A 17,504-nucleotide genomic window follows, 5' to 3' on the forward strand; every position below is an offset into this window, starting at 1 on the left:
CGCTGGCCATATGAAATCTTCCATGTAAAGACTGGCATAGAAGCCACATGTCAAACTAGTACATGGTTGTTGCCTGCAACATACATTGTGCCGTGTGAAACAATTTTTTCTCCTTTCACTACCTTTGTAGTTCTTTTTACTGTGTGCCCTCCTATAACACTCCATTCGAAGATACATTCATCCAGAAAGTTTTTTAGGAGCGGCCAATCTTTTCCCGGGCTCTTACTAAAATCCATCAAATAACAATTGCAGCTTTGCGGTCTTACCATTAGGAGCACCCACTGGTTCCTACGCAAAACAGGTGAAACATACCGCGAATATGAGAAACTTCAGAAGTTTTGAGACGTGAAAATATATATCAGAGAAAAAGGTACGAAAGCGTAAGCCAAAGAGGACGTAAGTGGGTCGGTACTCATTTGGGACGTACGTGCCAGAAATTTGACGAAACGAAAGTGAATCAACATTTCTTCAAAACGTCGGCACTCATTTGCATTTGAGGCATGTAAAAGACAACAACGAACCGCGAGCAAGTTCATCGCGCGTGTTCAACCAATTGGATACCAAATAAAATAATAAAAAGGTTAAAAGATATAGAATAAAAAAATGAGACCAACCAAAGGGCTAACCCTCATTGGCATTTTTTATAAGAAAAACTCCACAAGCACCACGCGTCCAAGCCAGAATTTAAACTCAGGTGGACTAGCAGCAACCTCAGCTGCCCAGCCAACAGGTCGATGCCCCGTCCTGAAGATATAGAATAATACTAACACATAGGACCAGGTCGGGAGTAAGTAAACGAAGGAGGCCGAGCGAGAGTGTGGGCGTGGCGGGGCGGGGGACAGGTGGAGGCCACGGGCGGCCGCGGCGTGTCCGCCGCGACATCTGCCGCCGCACCGCCCCCCGCCACCTCGTCGCATCCCCACGCCGCGACAATGGCCGCCCGGGCTCAAACCCCCCCTCCCCTACGAGGTCCGCCTCGACTCGCCGCTCTCTCGATCCATCCAGAGGGGCTGTCCCTTCTCTCCTCCGCTCGCCGCTTGGTCGTAGAAAAGAAGTCCGGGCAGGGGACATGGCCGCCGCCGCCAAGCAGCCGCCGCTGTACATTGCCGTCGCCGACGACCGCCGGGGGAGGAGCGGCTTCCGGTACACGCGCCCCGTCCTGCAGAGCGCGCTCCAGCTCATGGGCTGCAAGCCACGCCACGCCTTCAAGGTTCGCCCCCCAATCTTTCTGCCTCATCTCACTTTTTGTAGTCCGGCTTTCTGAGCTTAATCCCCCAACTAATAATGGTGCCAAATACTACCAGTTTTATTCTAGATATATAGATGGATAGTTTCATGACACAGTTTACATATTACTGACATTTTTTCCCTGGGTTCAGTCTGAATCTTTTAGATTAGACTCAGCATCCTACCATCTCTGTCGTTGTCACCATGATTCAGTTAAAGAATGTCCAGCATGCAACATTAATTCTTATATCTGAATCAAGTTGGTTGATTTGTGTTCCCTGGTATAATATTATCCGCTTTATCTAAAATGAATTCACATTCTTACACTATGTGTTTTCTTCCTATACATCCTACAGTCACTTTTGTAATCTGTTCTCCTCAGTTCAGACCCCCAATTTAGTGGTGGTGCCAACTGCCAAGTACTACTACTGAATGATTAATGATAGATATAGATTGGACTCCACATCACAATCATAGCATCTCTGTCCATGTCATCATGGTTTTGTTCAGGAATATAATGTTATCTGCCTTGTCTATTCCAGTTTCAGTACACTATCTGTTTACTTATATATCATACAGTCACTGTTACCATTCTAGATGCAACATCCTGACGGAGGGGAACGTTTGGTTCCTGGGTACATACATACCCTATATGAAAAAAAAAATTAGTAATTCAATAAAAAGTCGAAAATTTCTAAAAATATTTTTGAAAAAAACTTGACCTTCCATTGTACTAGTAAGAAAAGTTCCAACAAAATAAAATTCCTCTTTGACTTCTTCTCAAAAAAGACGAATTTTCAGTCAAAATAGCGTGAACAGTGACCTATAATAGCAAATAAATTTTGTCTTTTTCGCTGTGAAGTCAACGTAATTTCTTTTTTTGTGAAAAATTCATATACTAGTGCGCAGGTAAGTCAAGTTTATTCTAAAAATAGTTTCTTAACTATTTTGACTTTTTGTTTAATCATTAAAAAAAAAATCCCCATATAGGGTACATATGTACCCAGGAACCATTGGGTATTTCCCCATCCTGACACCTTAACTAGCTTTCCTAGACTACCTATAAACTGAAAAAGAAAAAGAAAACGACAGCCACGTCTCACCCACTACTTATTTGTTCATGCCACCAGATCAGCAAGAGAGTTTTCGATGTGACCAGGAGCGACTTCGTAGACTCGTCAAAACTGGATGGATCCACACAGGAGGATGGCATGAAGGTTGCCGAGCTCCTGGACGCGGAAAACATGGCCAACATACCGTTCGAGCTGTACAAGACCCAGACCACTGCTGTTGTTTCCAGGGAGGAGTTCCTGGATGTCGTGTGCGACGCCCTCACCTTGTACAAGTATGTCGGGCCCAATCAGAGAGCCGACCTGCTCCTTGCCTGCAGGTAACTGCATAGCACCTTTCGCCAACCTTGTATATTTTCCAAGATCATTTCATAGATATGCAACTGAACTCTGACACCAAACTTCAACAAGTTGAATGGCTTCTGTGAAATGTTCTTCTGATAGGAATTCGTTCCATCAATGACCTTTACTTTTGTGTGTTCCATGTGTTCTACATCAGGATAAAGGAGAGGAAAGAATCAGTGACAGTACTCTTGTGTGGCACAAGTGGATGCGGCAAGTCCACTCTATCATCCTTGTTGGTAAGTGTTGATCTTCTAGTTAGGGAAACCCTTCGTTGGTGGATAAAAGTTGATGAACCCCTTGCGCTCACGCTTACTATACAGTGTATATCCATGGAAAACTATGTTGCTTGCTACAGGTGAATTGGGTGATAATTCTGCAATTCCTTACTCCTGTCTTTTTTGTTTTCTCCCAGGGTAACAGGTTGGGTATCACAACCGTGGTTTCTACCGACTCTATACGGCACATGATGAGGAGTTTCGTAGAAGAGAAAGAAAACCCTCTGCTCTATGCGTCAACCTACCATGCCGGAGATTGTCTAGACCCCGTTGCGGTTGCCCAAGCTAAGGCAAAAAACAAGGCCAAGAAACTCTCTGTTATTTCTCATTCAAATGCTGATGCAGACAAAGATGCTGGCACTTCATCAGATGAGAAGTGCCATAATTGCACATCCTCCTCGGACTCGCCTCCTAGTAGAACTGAAGTTCCCAGCAAAAAGCAGATGGCGATAGAAGGATACAAGGCACAGAGTGAGATGATCATTGGCAGCCTTGACAGATTAATTACGACGTGGGAGGAGCGGAAAGAATCTTTAATTGTAGAAGGGGTTCATTTAAGCCTGAATTTTGTGGTATGTATGGTCAAGAACTATATGCTATTCTCCTGACACACAAAAAAAAAAAGAATCATGTTGTTTACCTGTACTATTTTGTTTCCTTAGTGATTGCATTCTTGTCTTTCTCTTAATAATTGTCTAATATATGATAGATGGGGCTGATGAAGAAACATCCCTCCGTGATACCATTTATGGTATACATCACGAACGAGGAGAAGCACATGGAACGGTTTGCGGTCCGTGCAAAGTACATGACGCTTGATCCAGCAAAGAACAGGTACGTCAAATACATCCAGAACATCAGAGCAATCCAGGAATACCTCTGCAACCGGGCCGACAAGCATCGAGTGCCGAAGGTCAACAACACCAACGTAGACCGGAGCGTGGCGGCCATACACGCCACGGTTTTCAGCTGCCTTCGCCGGCGGGAGGCGGGGGAGCAGTTTTATGACCCACATACAAACACAGCAGCTATGGTGGATGAAGAGTACAGGAGCCAGTGCGCCGCAAACTCGTCGAGCTCCAAGGGGATGTTTCAGCTGATTCAGAGGAAGGGGTCGTCTAGGAATCTGATGGCGCTGCTTAACACCGACGGTTCCGTTGCGAAGGCGTGGCCTGTCGATGCCGGCGACGGCAGTGGAAACGGAAATGATGGCACGGGCAGTGAGAAGTCTGTCGGAAATCCTATGTATGGCCCGCTGCAAATCGGGAAGGCAGAGCCTGTCAATCTTCAGTTTGGCTCTTTTGGGATTAGTGCGTGGCCAAGTGATACCGGATGCACCAGTCATGCTGGGAGTGCCGATGACTCCAAGGCTGATGGCACAGACACAGGGAGTAGGTATTTATCCTCGTGTTGCAGCACACCAAAGATGTCAGATGATAATTCCAAAGAGGTTTGCATCTTAAAGTAATCCTTTATGTTATTACGTATATTTCGCAATTGGCTTTGTGCATAGAAAATGAGTTACGCTATGGTAAGAATTTAATGTTTGTCATGGCTCACAAGTCAAGGCAGTTATGTGCATTGATAGATTATGAAAGCTTCAGATTTCTTGTATACGGCACTTATATGTTGCCTAGTATTAGTTGGTAAAATGCTAATTCTGTACTTGGCCTGACACTGCTTCATCTCATACAGATACAGCTTGTAGATGAGTATTCAGTGTTCGACAGCGAAGAAGAAGCAGAGGAAGTCGATGCTGGTGATGCAGAGACAGATGACGATGATCTAACTGACAAAGAAAAGGAAATTCAGGAGGTAGTGTGAAAAAAACAGTATTATTCTTCATCCTTCCTGCTCCTTTTCTCTGCACGGTAATGTCATGACAATAATGTCTGGCATGAAGAAATACGTTAACTTGCTTCTGGGAAAATCTTACGAAAGCTGCTGCTACGATAATAAAGAAAACTATAATGAGGTAAAGTTTGTAGTGGCTTGTGCTAGTGGTACAAAAATTTGAAGTCAGCCTCATTCTTTGCTGTAGATGAATAAAATGAGTATGTCAACATACCAACTGTTGCGGTGCTGCATTCTACCTAGAGAGACACCATTGAGTCGAATAGGAAAGTTCAGGGTACTTATAACTGATTGTCCATTCTTCTGTCCTTGATGAAAAAACACGAAGCAGATGGAGGAAGCAGGGTCGGTGGACGAGCAGTCGACCAAGTCGGACGAGGAGTACCTAGACCTGGCCATGAGAGAAAACGGCTACTGGTCCGACGATGAGCAGCAGACCAGCCTGATGAAGCAGCCCCCGGCCCCGGGCGCAGGAGGCGGTGAAGATGATGATAACAATGCCATGAAGAAGGCTGACAACAAGCTGAACCAGTTGCTGGAGATGGGAAACGACGGCGGCGCAGAGATGCCATGCGCCCACCCTCTGACAATGAACGGCGGGAACCGTGGCTGCGACGCCAAGGTGAGGCGACGATGCGCACTCGGCCCGGAAGGGCTGTTGTAGAACCGGTGCCGCCATGTCGGTTGCGAATCAGCAGTGTGGTTGTGGAGTGGGGCCTGAAGTTCCCATGATCCAGTAGGTGCTGCTGGATCCCATCATATCTACTGTAGCTGTGTTGTTGTTCTTGTTGTAAGATGGTAGCAAGTAGCATCCCATCATATGCTGTTGTATTAGTTTCTGAAGTAGATCAGGGGAGAGGAGCAGACTATCCTTCCCTCCCTGACAGGATGGATCATGGATGGACACATAATTATATATACATATACATGAGTAGTAGCAAAATGAACATGAAGAATTCCCCTTGATTGATTGATTCATGGCAGAAGAACAGTTGGATACTTGCTAGATTGACTGACTGCAGAAATTACTACTGAAAAAGAGGCAGCTTTGCTAATTGGTGGTGGTGGTTTTAGCGCGGACGGGGACGGCGCCGGAGCCGTCGCAGGCGGTGCAGGAGCGGGTGGAGGAGCAGCGGTTGCAGTAGGTCCACTTGGTGGGGAGGCCGGCGGTGTAGCGGGTGGCCATGTTCTTGGCGGCCCGCCGCGCCCGGCCGGCCGCCTCCTCGCCGACCTCCTTGAACACGAAGCCCTCCCCCTTGCACCGCGGGCAGAGGCCGCTCCCGCCGCAGGCGGGGCACTCCTCCACCGCCGCCGCCTGCTTCTCGCCTTGCTCCCCGGGCGCCGGCCGCTCCGTCTTCCGGTCGCCCCGCAGGAGCACGGCGGCGGCGGCGACCCCCGCCGCCGCCACCCCGGCCGCCACCAGCGCCGTCTCCGGCAGCGCGCGCGGGCGGCCAAGGCGGCGCGCGTTCGGAGAAGCGGAAGGGCGAGTGGTGGTGGCTGTGTAGAGGAGGGAACAGCTGCTGCTGCGGCTGCGTGCGGAGGAGGAGGCTGGCCATGGAGGGGAGGAGCAAGAGGGGGAGGCTGCCATGCCCATGCCCATGGCCATCGAATCTATCTATCTCTTTTCATTATCGCCTCAGCTGGGTGGACAAGCAGAACGGAGTGCGGGGGTTTTGGCACCCGGGCTCTATGGAGACCGGTATTTAAAAAAAAAATATACGTTCAAAAGTGTTGGTTAAAAGTTTCAAAAAGAAAAGAGATTTACATATGAGTACATATGAGTGTTCTCTAATTACCTGTAAAAATTTCGTGAAGTGACATTACAGATTATACGCTACAGAAAAAAAGCACGAAAATCCGGAGCGAGAACGACAATATACGAGGCCATTTTGGTTATGTGTTTGTGTTTTTGTATACAGCGCATATAAACGTGTATATCCATGAAAGACCGCACGCGCACATGCATAGATATGTACATATGTATTTTGGGTATAAAACTTAATGTATATTTTGCGTATAAAAATTAACGTTTTCAGAAGAAAAAAACATATGTATTTTATAAAATTTAAAAATATAAAAATTCTGAATTTTTGTGTACCTAATTAACAATAAATACCAAATAAAAAAAAATTATAAATACTGAATCTTTTGTACATGTTTTAGTTAGTGTAACAAGCGTGCTTGCCAATTTTCATGCGAAACGGGATAACGGTGATTTTGCTTCGTGGGTGGAAAAACAATAATAAGTAACATTTGTCGCTGACTTTTTTTTTGTTGCACAGATTAAAATACTTAGGCTTTCTTACAGGCAGTGTTTTGGTGTGACAATGAACACATCTATTCTTTTTTTAAAAAATTGACATTTGCAAAAAAAAACATTTTTTGGCTTGAGCGAACGTTCAACTAGTGAGGGACGCGATGATGAGCATGGGTCTTGGCAGCACGCGGGCCACGAGCAGCAGCTCTTTCATATGGATTTGAAGGCAAAGTATATGAAACCACCAGTAAGTAATATGGTAGCTAGAGGTCGATATCATGCATGCTTCATATGTAAGTCCCAGCTTACAAGGTATACAGTCAGCACTCAGCACTACTACCACCAAAATAATTAGGGCTCTTCATTCAGTCTTTCACAGCCCACAGAAAGACAGCCAACGGAGCACCCTCAATTCCCCAGCCCACAGGCGACCAACACTAGGGAGGCGCAGGGTGGGTGACAAGCTCGGGGGTCAGGGAGCTCGGCAGTCTCTTGTCGCTGCGCTCCCTTCAAAATGCTACATCGAACATACATAGCCTTACGGGTGAAACATTGTCCAAGTCAAAGTAGGACGCCGCGGAGAGATCGACGGGCGCAAAGTCAGGCAGGCGCCGCCGCTCATGCCGTTGTAGGCAGGGTAGCCTCAACCTGCTGTCTCTGGTGCTCCTCCTGCGCCTCTGCAGGATCGCCTTTAGCTTCAGGGATGCCGCCAGCTGATTGCTTCTGCCTCTCCCCCGTTTCTGCAGGCTCGTCTTCGGCTTCACACATGTCCTCAGCTGACTCATCTTGGCGCTCCCCCATTTCTGCAGCTCCATCTTTAACTTCAGGCATGTCCTCAGCTGACTGTCCTTGGTGCCCCTTCATTTCTGCAGGATCGCCTGCATCTTCAGACATGCCTAGACCTGACTCTTCTTGCTGCTCCTCCACTCCTGCAGGTTCGTCTTCAGCTTCACTCATCTCCACAGCTGAATGTTCCTGGTGCTCCTCCACTTCTGCAGGCTCATCTTCAGCTTCAGACATGTCCTGACCTGAATGTTCCTGGCGCTCCTTCATTTCTTCAGCTTCAGACATGTCCTGAGCTGACTCTTCTTGTTGCTCCTCCATTTCTTCAGGTCCATCTTTCGCTTCAGACAAGCCCGGAGCTGATTGTCCTTGGTCCCCCTCCATTTCTGCACCTTCATCTTCAACTGGAGACATTTCCTGAGCTGATGGCTCTTCATGCTCCTCTGGAACTGCAGGTTCACTTGGACCACGTTTCCCTTTTTTCGGACAACCAGGTTTTCCTTTTTTCAGACCACCAGGTTTTCTTTTTCTCAAACCACGCCGGACACTTGGTCCATCTTTCGCTTCACACATATCCAGAGCTGATTCTCCTTGGTCCGCCTCCATTTCTAGACCTTTGTCTTCAACTGGAGACATTCCATGAGCTGATTGTTCTTCTTGCTCCTCTGCTTCTGCTGGTTCACTTGGACCAGGTCTTCCTCTTTTCGGACGACCAGATTTTACTTTTTTCAGACGACCAGATTTTACTTTTCTCGAACCACGTCCAGGTTTATCTTGACCTTCATCATCGGAGCTGGTGAAAGAAAACAATATCTTCATTGTTCACAACAGAGTAAATCATACATCCTACTAGAGCACTTAATCTACTTAACCATCAGTGCCTAAAGGGCTCTCAGATAACAATATGGGAATTTTAAAGTTTGTAAATCAACTACCCAGTTACCTACACTAAATTTGCATGGCAACAGCACCAATCCATGTGGCACAGTTTTGTTTGGGGAATAGTGAACATGCAAATGGAGTTCATTTAATCCATTTTCAAAAAGACCCTCAGCAGCACATATAAGATAACCAATGCACCGTTACTTATATAATCAGATTACAGATAAAGAGGCCCAACTAAAGTGCTCGTGTGTAGCATAGCACTAGGCAGAGGTACACAGGAACACTAATGTAGCATTATTTACACATATACGGATTTAGTACTTTTTATGTCCTAGCAAAAGCAAGTTGAGACAATGCTGGGAGTTGGGGCCACTAACCTTCGATCGCCATCTTTTTTGGTAATATCACGAATGGCTCGTTTGATTGCATGAAAAGCTATCTTCTTAACCTGGCAGTTTAGTTTGCCAAAGAAATTCAGAATTAGAGAAGAGTGCAGAAAGAAGAGAGCACATAACAGTTATGAGATATCAAGACTGACATAATATGTATGAACAAGAACGTCTATATATGATATTGAATTCATGATCAAGATTGCCATACAGATAAACAATAAGATAAATATGTATACACACAACATGAGTATGGAAAAACGGCAGACCTCTAGCTTATCTTCATTCACCCTATGCCAGTTTGGAAGCAGACGGAATTCTTCTGTCAACTTGATGCACTCTTTTACATTTTCCGGAGAAACAAAGTCCAGTGCAACCTTTATACATGACTGCCCCAAGAACAAAAGCAGTTAACAAGCAGTCATTTTTATTCAGAAGTATGACATTGATGGCAGAGCAAATCAGCAACTGTTTCCATGTGTGGCATATCATACCTTCAAATTTCTGACTTGGTGGGGACATCCTGCAGGGATAAAGACTGCATCACCAAGTTTCTGTTCAAATGTCCAAGGCTCAACTCCTGCATATGCAATGGGCAAAAAACAAGAAGTAAAACACTGAGGTAATACTACTCTTCCAAAAGACATCATTATTCTTAACTAACCATATTCTTCCTTGAGTTTTCTCTTGTGCTCATTTGTTAGGTAAAAGCACTGATCATGTATAGGATGAATAACCTGCCAAGATGAACAGTTATGTAGCATGAGAATAAGATGCCATAAAGAATTCCATGGTCAAATAGTTACAGAGCTAATCACCTGCTTCACTGGTTCATAATTGTAATGCCTAAACTCCTCTGAATGCTTTATTAGATACTCCTGTAGTTTGCTGACATCTTCCCGTCGGAATATATCCCACAATGCACCACCCCCTGTTTGGTTTCCCTCTGGCACTTCTTTCTTTCTCTTTGGCGCTCCCTTTTTTCTCTTTGGTGCTTCCTTTTTTCTTTTCTCAAGAGTTATGGATCCATTCACCTCATCTTCTGAGCTTTCTTCCACTTTTCTCTTTGATGCATTAGAAGAACGACCGCTACGTCGCACGCCGTGTGTTTGACGACCATTAGGTTCAGAAGATCCTTCTGAATTATCTGGAGATTCACTTTTATCTTCACTGCTTAAACCACAACCCACATTCTCTCTCTCATTAACTGTGGCTTCTGCTGCCTCCTTGGAAATGGAAAGATCCATATGATCCACATCACCTTCAATGGGCGCTCGCCCATTCGAAGTGATGTTTTGTTCAGCTTCATCAGCTGCCACATCTTTATGCTCGTCTAAAACAGCATCTGATAATGGCTGCTTAATGACTGAGACATGCCCAGATCCTTCAGGTCTCGGCCCCTTCATTAATTCACTGCGAGCTATCGACATGTCACAGTCAGGATGTGAAGCTTGAAGATTTCTGTTGTCTTCCTTTCTTGCCAAACTCTTCTTCTTTTTCTCAATCGCTGCAATCCTTTGTGCTTTGAGCTTTATTTCATCAGTATGTGTTAAGATATTCACCTGTTCATACAACATGAAACAGGGTATCATTCATAAAATGGAACAAATAAATCAGAACAGGGGAAAGATCAATGTGGCAGCTCGGTGAAGTATGTTGCAATCTTCACAATGTAGATTAATGTTTTTACAGTTCTTGAACAAGTAATTACTCTGATCCATGGTCAATAACAAAGAGTCCAACAATGTGAACTGTTATGGAGACCATTAAAGTAAAACCAAAGCATGCAGATTTAACTGAAAGCAACAAGAGCAAACTTGAACCTACAAGCAGTTACACCTACAATATCCATATGTGATCTTAATCTTCATGCAGTGTTAACTCAACTGGATGTATAGATAGTCAAATCTCCTAGCATGTAGTGGTGGAAACACAAGGTTGCAAACAAACACCACAAGGTTTGAGTTCTCACTTCTACCTTAATTCTACCACACATCATTTTGGAAAGGCCATGCAAGGATAACTTTAAGCATAACAATTTCAGATTCAGAATGAAGCAGATGCAAATCAATAAATTGTACATGTATGCATAATAGGAAGCATAAGAAATGTTAATTTATCTACCGCATCAGACATGTCACAATGAATCTTAGTGACTGAATCACCAACTCCTAATTCCTGGGCAACACCATACGCAATGTAAGTCTTTGGACCAAGATCTGGCTTTATGACTTTCTTTGGAAGCTTCACTGCCAGATTAAGAGGACCAGATTTATGATCTGTATATTCACGAAATGGCAAGGCAGATATGAACTCAGCAAGATGTCGTGGCAGTCGATCCTCGAATGAGCTGTGTTGTGGCCAATCTTTAAGCTTGAGTAACACAGGCAAACCCTCTGGACCAACAGCTCCACGGGAATACCCATTAAAAAAGAAGCTAGTGTTTATTTCAACCTGCATTGCAATTCAACAGAAGCAACAGCAGTGTTAAGAATATTTCAATGTCAAAATAAAAATGATCTAGAGGCTAAGTGCAACACAGGAAATCAATCCCAGAAGAGGTAACCATAGAACACATTCTTATATTCGTAAGGAACACATTCTGGTAGATCAAACAACTGGGACCTGCCCACCACCAAAAACACATCCTGGTAGTACATGACATGAGAATACCAGATGGTATGCAGGAACAAACAGAAGTTATATTTGTAGAAACTCTGTTAACCTGAATTCTTATGTTCTAGCAAGCAAATTAACTGACTATATATTCACAGATATAGACACAAATAGCAAAAAAAAATCATTAATACTAATTCAGATAGAACAGGAGCACAAAGCTAATGGATGCAGAAGATACTCAGCATCTAGTAATCTAATGAATTTCAAGATCTATGCATCGATCATCCTTGATATCAGCTTTCCCACTGGCAATTACAGCAAATGATATTCTAAGAACAATAAAATGCCAGTTACCTCAGACCACGCCAGACACTCAAGAGCTGTAACTGAGAGTCGCTCATGTTCGCTCTTGTCTTTCTTTTCTCGTAAAGCCCGCCACATAACCATAGGTTCCCAGCTTAACCCGGAAGTTAACTCAAGCACGTCACGAACAATAACAGGCTCACCCTTCAACCAGTGCTCCTGGAAATGATCTAAAGCTCCATTTTGAACATCTCTAGCATTTGGGCAATATATGTAATTGTCACTTGAGTTATCTCTACAAGCCAATTTATATGAGGTTCCATTGGTCATCTCACTAGAGTCGGTAAAGCAGGAACATTTTGAACCACCCGCTTCCAGCGTTCTTTCATCCTTGACAACTAAATCAGCTTTCTCCAATAAGTCAGAAATAATATTCTCCTCCAACAATGACTTAAGTTCAAGAACAGAATCTCCACAGCCACCAAAAGCGTTTGGCGGGCAAGATATGCTTCCATTGCTATTCACCCTCCATAGTTTCAAACCAGGAACATTATCCTCAACAGGAACTGCATTGTCCATCAAAACATCATTCTGTCCATCAGAAGGCTTTGGACTTGCAATGTTAACAGGAACTGCATTGTCCATCAAAACGTTATTCTGTCCATCAGAAGGCTTTGGACTTGCAATGTTATCGTGACTACTCTGTTGCAGATCTTCTGTGCCTTCTACCCCAGGTTGCGTAAGGACCATGCTATTTGCAGCAGCAGCACCAGGACTAAGTCCATCACGAAGCTCCCGGCAGCAGCTGAGGCAGAGATCATAGGAACATTTATCACAGCTTCTGTGGAGGTCAACTATAGATGTTCTGCAGTTGTTACTGTCCCAAAGAAAAGTATGACTTAGACACCCGGAAGCAACAAATTTGCACATTTCAAAATTGAAGCAAGACTAACCAGTATATCCGCTCATCTTCTTTACAGTCCGCTTGAGTAACCTTCACTTCAGATGCATCAACACCTGTTATGAAAGCAACATTAGAAACAGCAGAGCCAATGGAGAACTGACTGATTTTATTGCTAAATACCCCCTCCGTTCACAAATATAAGATGTTGTAACTTTTTACTGTTTCGGATGTATATACACATTTTATTGTGTCTGTTCACTCATTTCAGTCTGTATGTAGTCCACATTGAAATATTCAAAACAACTTAGGAGTAGATGACAAAGCCATCCTAGAATGCATGCGTTCAAAATTCTGAAATGTTGGTAACTAGTGAACATGGAAATATTTTGATTTGCCTCATGTATATGGTACTGGTATATTTCCATAGTATAAAGTTCACATCGATAGAAAAAGAAGTACTGAGGAATGGGTTGCATTGGAGAAAGTCAATGCCTGAAACGACAAAGGGGCAGGATAGCAATAAATAGTTAACAATCATGTTCTTAAGCTAGAAATCCAAAAACTGGCATTTCAACAAGCCAACAGCAATACCTTTAATCATTGCCTCAATACTTTTCTCTTGCATCTGCTCATGGTGAAAGTCTTTCAACCATGGGAGCAAGAAGTGAAGATTTCGATGAGAGAATTTGATTATATCTTCTTTGGATACTTCCCATTTGTCAACCTGTGGAACAAAAAAGAGGAAGAAACGAGCAATTTAATTTTGTGTCCTTATTCTGAGTGACTAATGATTTTGAAACACAATTAATGGGCACAACTCCTGCCAGCCTTGTCACCATAAAAAGGAAGCTCTTTTACTATAAAGAAAACTCGGTCCGCAGGGCAAACCACCCCACAGTATTTCACCAAGGGACCCAGTCAACCAACCAAGAAAAGGCCACCGTCACCTGGGCCCTTGACCACTGCCCCTCCCGCCATGGGCCATGCTGTTACGACTAACTACAGGCCGGCACACAGCCACTAGCAGGGGGGGCAGTGAGGGACCATTTTTGGTGCCATCAGGGTTTGAGCCCTACCAGCAGCTCACGTGGAGAGCTTACCGTTACGCTACAACAGCGTTGGCAGTTTTTTGTTTTACTATACACTGCACTACAGTGGAAAACACAAATTTAAAGCAACCATGTCATTGGCCCATTCATGTTGCTTCAGGGATTATTCAAGTCTATAGATGCGTGGGAGTATCAAACAAACTGCAGACATGAAAAAAAACATCTGAAACAAAGCCTGAAACAAGGCTGAAGGCCTACCTTCTTTATTATGTTTTTCCGTAGACAGGTTTTGCAGTTGCAGTTATTGCGACAAGATGGACAACTATTCACAAAGTCATCTTCTGTTAAATGTGGATACCTGTTCAGATCACGCCACAAACACAAGCCAGGTCATTTTGTTAACAAACACATGATGGTGACTGAACAAAGTACTACTCCCTCAGTCCCATATTAATTGTCGTATGAACTGCTAGACCTGTCTACTTGTGCTAGATACATCCGTTTGAGCGACAATTAATATGGGACAGAGGGAGTATAAAACAAGAGATCAAACAAACACAAGTGCTATAGCTCTACGAAAACAGGGAGGGCAAATGCAACAAAATCAAGTGACCAACATGAATGAATGCTTTTAAAGGGCACAAACCAGCGATCTATGCACTTCATGCAGTATCTCCTCGTGTAGTCTTTGTCTTTGCAGCCAAGACACTGCACAACTCTCCCTTTGTCCCTCCTCTGGCACTGATGACACATGGTTGAAGTTCCATCTGACCTTTTTGTATTCTGCAAATTCCAGACACAAACAAACACATATCATGTACTATGTCCATACTGGGAAAGGTAAAGGCTACAATGTGAGCAGGTACCCGGTAATGTAGGCGTTATTATATAAAGTATTTCACATATATTTCTTTGGTAGCTGAACCGTTGCTTAGGGAATATATGAATTGCCAGCTGTGCTTCTGGTGCACATATATACAAGGTGAATAGAAATTGGAATATTCATGTGTGTCCAATATAGGGGAACATACAAACAACTAAACAGTCTCTTACGAATAATGCACAAGCTACGTAAGCGCATACCGTCCTAATCATCCATCCACCACCCGTTAGTCCTGAAACCTAAGATGGGACTAGTATCAACAGATAGGTAAAAATTTGCACCTTAGCTTTCACCTTAGCTTGCACCTTAGCTTTCACCTTAGGTGAACCATCTACTACTGGAGGATTCAGCGTCTTCCTAACTCGCGCAGGGCGAGGCTCAAGAGAAGAGGGGTCAGCAACAGGATCCCACTTGCGTTTTCTTGCTGGTCTCAAGTTCTGCGTTCCCCCTTGTGCGTCTTTCTCCTGTAATAGAGAAACCCATCATGAGGATGAAACAATGCAAGTATTACTGTTTTCTAAAATAATCCAATCCATGAAATTTGCATGCTATAAGGAAAAACAATGACCTCGGCAGAATCCTGTGGTGGCATCTCTTCGTTGCCCTTGTCCACACCGTTCTCCTGCAACACAGGACAAACAACAAGCAGCTGTTGAGGATTTCAGGAAGCTCCACCGAAGCTCTTCCACAAGGAAAAGTTGGCGGGGAAATATACTGACCGCGGTAGAAGGAGGCGGCAACTCCTCGTCAACCTCCTTTGCGTCGCCGTCCTGCCACCACGACCAAGCAAACATTATGCATTTATTAGCAGGGGAGCTGCTCAAATTCATTGGTACTTATGTACTCCTATATTGAACACAGTGAAAGGCGACGGCGGCTCCTTGTTTGCGGGTAAATATACTCACCAAGGTAGAATTCAGCGGCAACTCCTCGCTGGCCTCCATATCGTCGTCCTCCTGCCAACACGACCAGGCAACCATTAAGCGTTTATTTAGGGGGAGCTGCTAAAATCCGCTGGTATGTGTTGGATATTGTGAGTGGTGGCGCGCTTAAAACCCTTGTTCATGAATGCACTAGGCGAACAGGCTTCGACCACCAAACCCTAGGTTAGATTACGGCGGCGGCCCGGGTTAGAATCCCGCAGCCAGCGCTCCTCTCGGAAGCAGGCGAAAATAAGGCAGGAGCGAAACGAAGCACAACCCAACCCAACGAGACGGCAGCGGGTCCCGGTGACGGGGCCCCGGGACGCTCCCCGCCGCGGCGGAGGAGCGAGAGGCGGCCGTCCGCTCTCGTCGAGCTCGGAGGGGAGGGGAGACCTAGCTAGCGGAGTACGGCACTAGGTTACCTCTGCTTTGACGGCGGGCGTTCGCCCGCGCCCGCGGCTCCCCCGGCCGCGCCTGCCGCGCCTACCCCGCCCGCGCCCTCGCCTGGGCTCCTCGGCGGTGGAGGCGGAGGGGATGGCCGCGAGACCTAGGTCGTCGTCGGTGCCCCCGCCGCTCGCCTCGTCCGCGGCCGGGGCCTCCCTGCGCGGCCTCCCGCGCCCCCGGCCCCTTCCGCGGCCCCGCCCGCGCTTGGGCGGCATGCTGCTGCTGCTCCCCGGCGGCCGGCAGCCGGAATCGGAGGGGTCGGCGGAGAGGTGGAGGGAGATGGGTTGGGCTTCTCGGGTCGGTGTCTGGGTCTGAGCCGGAGTAGCCAAGTCGAACTCGAGCCCGAGGACTAGCAGGAGACCGACGGACGGGCGAGCGACACGAGTCTTTATCGCCTCCGCGGCGACGCGGGACGGGCCCGCGCGTCAGCGTCCACCACGGTCCACGGGCTCCCGGCCCCTGGGCCCGGGGATCCGACCCGGCGCGGGGAAAGTGGGGGCCCGCCGGCAGGGACTCGCAGAGGGGAACGATACTAAAAAATGGGAAAAAAATAATGAGATCCCAAATAATCCGCTGCCCGGCCGCCGTTGGTTTCTCGGGTGTTTCGGGGTTTTCGCGGGCGGGGGGCCGAGCGCGCGTGCGCCTTTCGAAACTTCGAAACTGGTGGGCGCCGCTACGCTTGCCGCCGGTTGGTTCTTCGCTGCGAGACCGCGCAGGCGGCCGGCGCAGGAGGCCACGCGAACGGGCCGGCCGGCCCATGGATAGCACGGGGTTTGAGCAGGCTTTCAGCTAGCTGCACGAATGGACTTACTATAGAAGAAAAAAATTAAAAAAAAGGTGCACGGATACACTCACACAAGGGTTTAGCTCAAGTTTATCTGCCCTCCCTCAAAAAAAAAACTGAAGTTTATCCGCTTATATGTACTCCTCCGTTCGGAATTACTTGTCACAAAAATGGATGTATTTACAATTAAAATATATCTAGATACATTTATTTTTTAAACGAGTAATTCCAAACGGAGGGAGTACATGGATATAGTTTAAAGCCGGCGCTTCGCATGTGTCTTCGCGAGCACATGAGGGTTTCGGCCAATTTTTTTTATTTTCTCTAGAATGTACGTACATGCGAACGGAACTTTCCAATGGAACGGACCATCACGATTCATACAGCCCAAAATGCATTCAGGGCGAAACTTCCCAATGAAACTAAGTCTTCGGAATTCCGACAGGATTTTCGTATAGCAGACGTGGAAAGGCAATAATAACAAATGATCCAGTACGTGGCCAGCAAATA

General features: G+C 45.8%; 2 protein-coding genes across 5 annotated transcripts; one reads left to right on the forward strand and one right to left on the reverse strand.

Moving 5' to 3' along the window:
- The first annotated feature begins 812 nt into the window (after positions 1 to 812).
- On the forward strand, positions 813 to 5,737 carry LOC123143071 (P-loop NTPase domain-containing protein LPA1). 2 transcript variants are annotated; one of them, XM_044561851.1, is made up of 7 exons: positions 813 to 1,210; positions 2,358 to 2,617; positions 2,797 to 2,878; positions 3,055 to 3,489; positions 3,627 to 4,367; positions 4,613 to 4,732; positions 5,100 to 5,737. In XM_044561851.1, exons 1-7 carry the CDS (start codon positions 1,070 to 1,072, stop codon positions 5,433 to 5,435), a joined length of 2,115 nt encoding a protein of 704 aa, XP_044417786.1. In that variant the 5' UTR covers positions 813 to 1,069; the 3' UTR covers positions 5,436 to 5,737. The 2 variants fall into 2 exon arrangements, with proteins under 2 accessions (XP_044417786.1, XP_044417787.1); XM_044561852.1 differs by having other exon boundaries at positions 815 to 1,210; positions 5,103 to 5,737.
- Positions 5,738 to 7,264: 1,527 nt separating this feature from the next.
- LOC123143072 (lysine-specific demethylase JMJ25) lies at positions 7,265 to 16,555 on the reverse strand. 3 transcript variants are annotated; one of them, XM_044561855.1, is made up of 17 exons: positions 16,189 to 16,555; positions 15,749 to 15,799; positions 15,563 to 15,613; positions 15,412 to 15,465; positions 15,149 to 15,307; positions 14,607 to 14,743; positions 14,219 to 14,318; positions 13,503 to 13,635; positions 12,961 to 13,024; positions 12,059 to 12,884; positions 11,210 to 11,539; positions 9,904 to 10,647; positions 9,750 to 9,822; positions 9,580 to 9,665; positions 9,355 to 9,474; positions 9,074 to 9,144; positions 7,265 to 8,604 (listed from the first exon to the last, which is right to left on the reverse strand). In XM_044561855.1, exons 1-17 carry the CDS (start codon positions 16,423 to 16,425, stop codon positions 7,647 to 7,649), a joined length of 4,194 nt encoding a protein of 1,397 aa, XP_044417790.1. In that variant the 5' UTR covers positions 16,426 to 16,555; the 3' UTR covers positions 7,265 to 7,646. The 3 variants fall into 3 exon arrangements, with proteins under 3 accessions (XP_044417790.1, XP_044417789.1, XP_044417788.1); XM_044561854.1 differs by having other exon boundaries at positions 15,137 to 15,307; XM_044561853.1 differs by having other exon boundaries at positions 15,125 to 15,307.
- Positions 16,556 to 17,504: the final 949 nt, after the last annotated feature.

Source organism: Triticum aestivum, chromosome 6D (genome assembly GCF_018294505.1).
Source record: "Triticum aestivum cultivar Chinese Spring chromosome 6D, IWGSC CS RefSeq v2.1, whole genome shotgun sequence".
NCBI classification, from domain to species: domain Eukaryota; kingdom Viridiplantae; phylum Streptophyta; class Magnoliopsida; order Poales; family Poaceae; genus Triticum; species Triticum aestivum.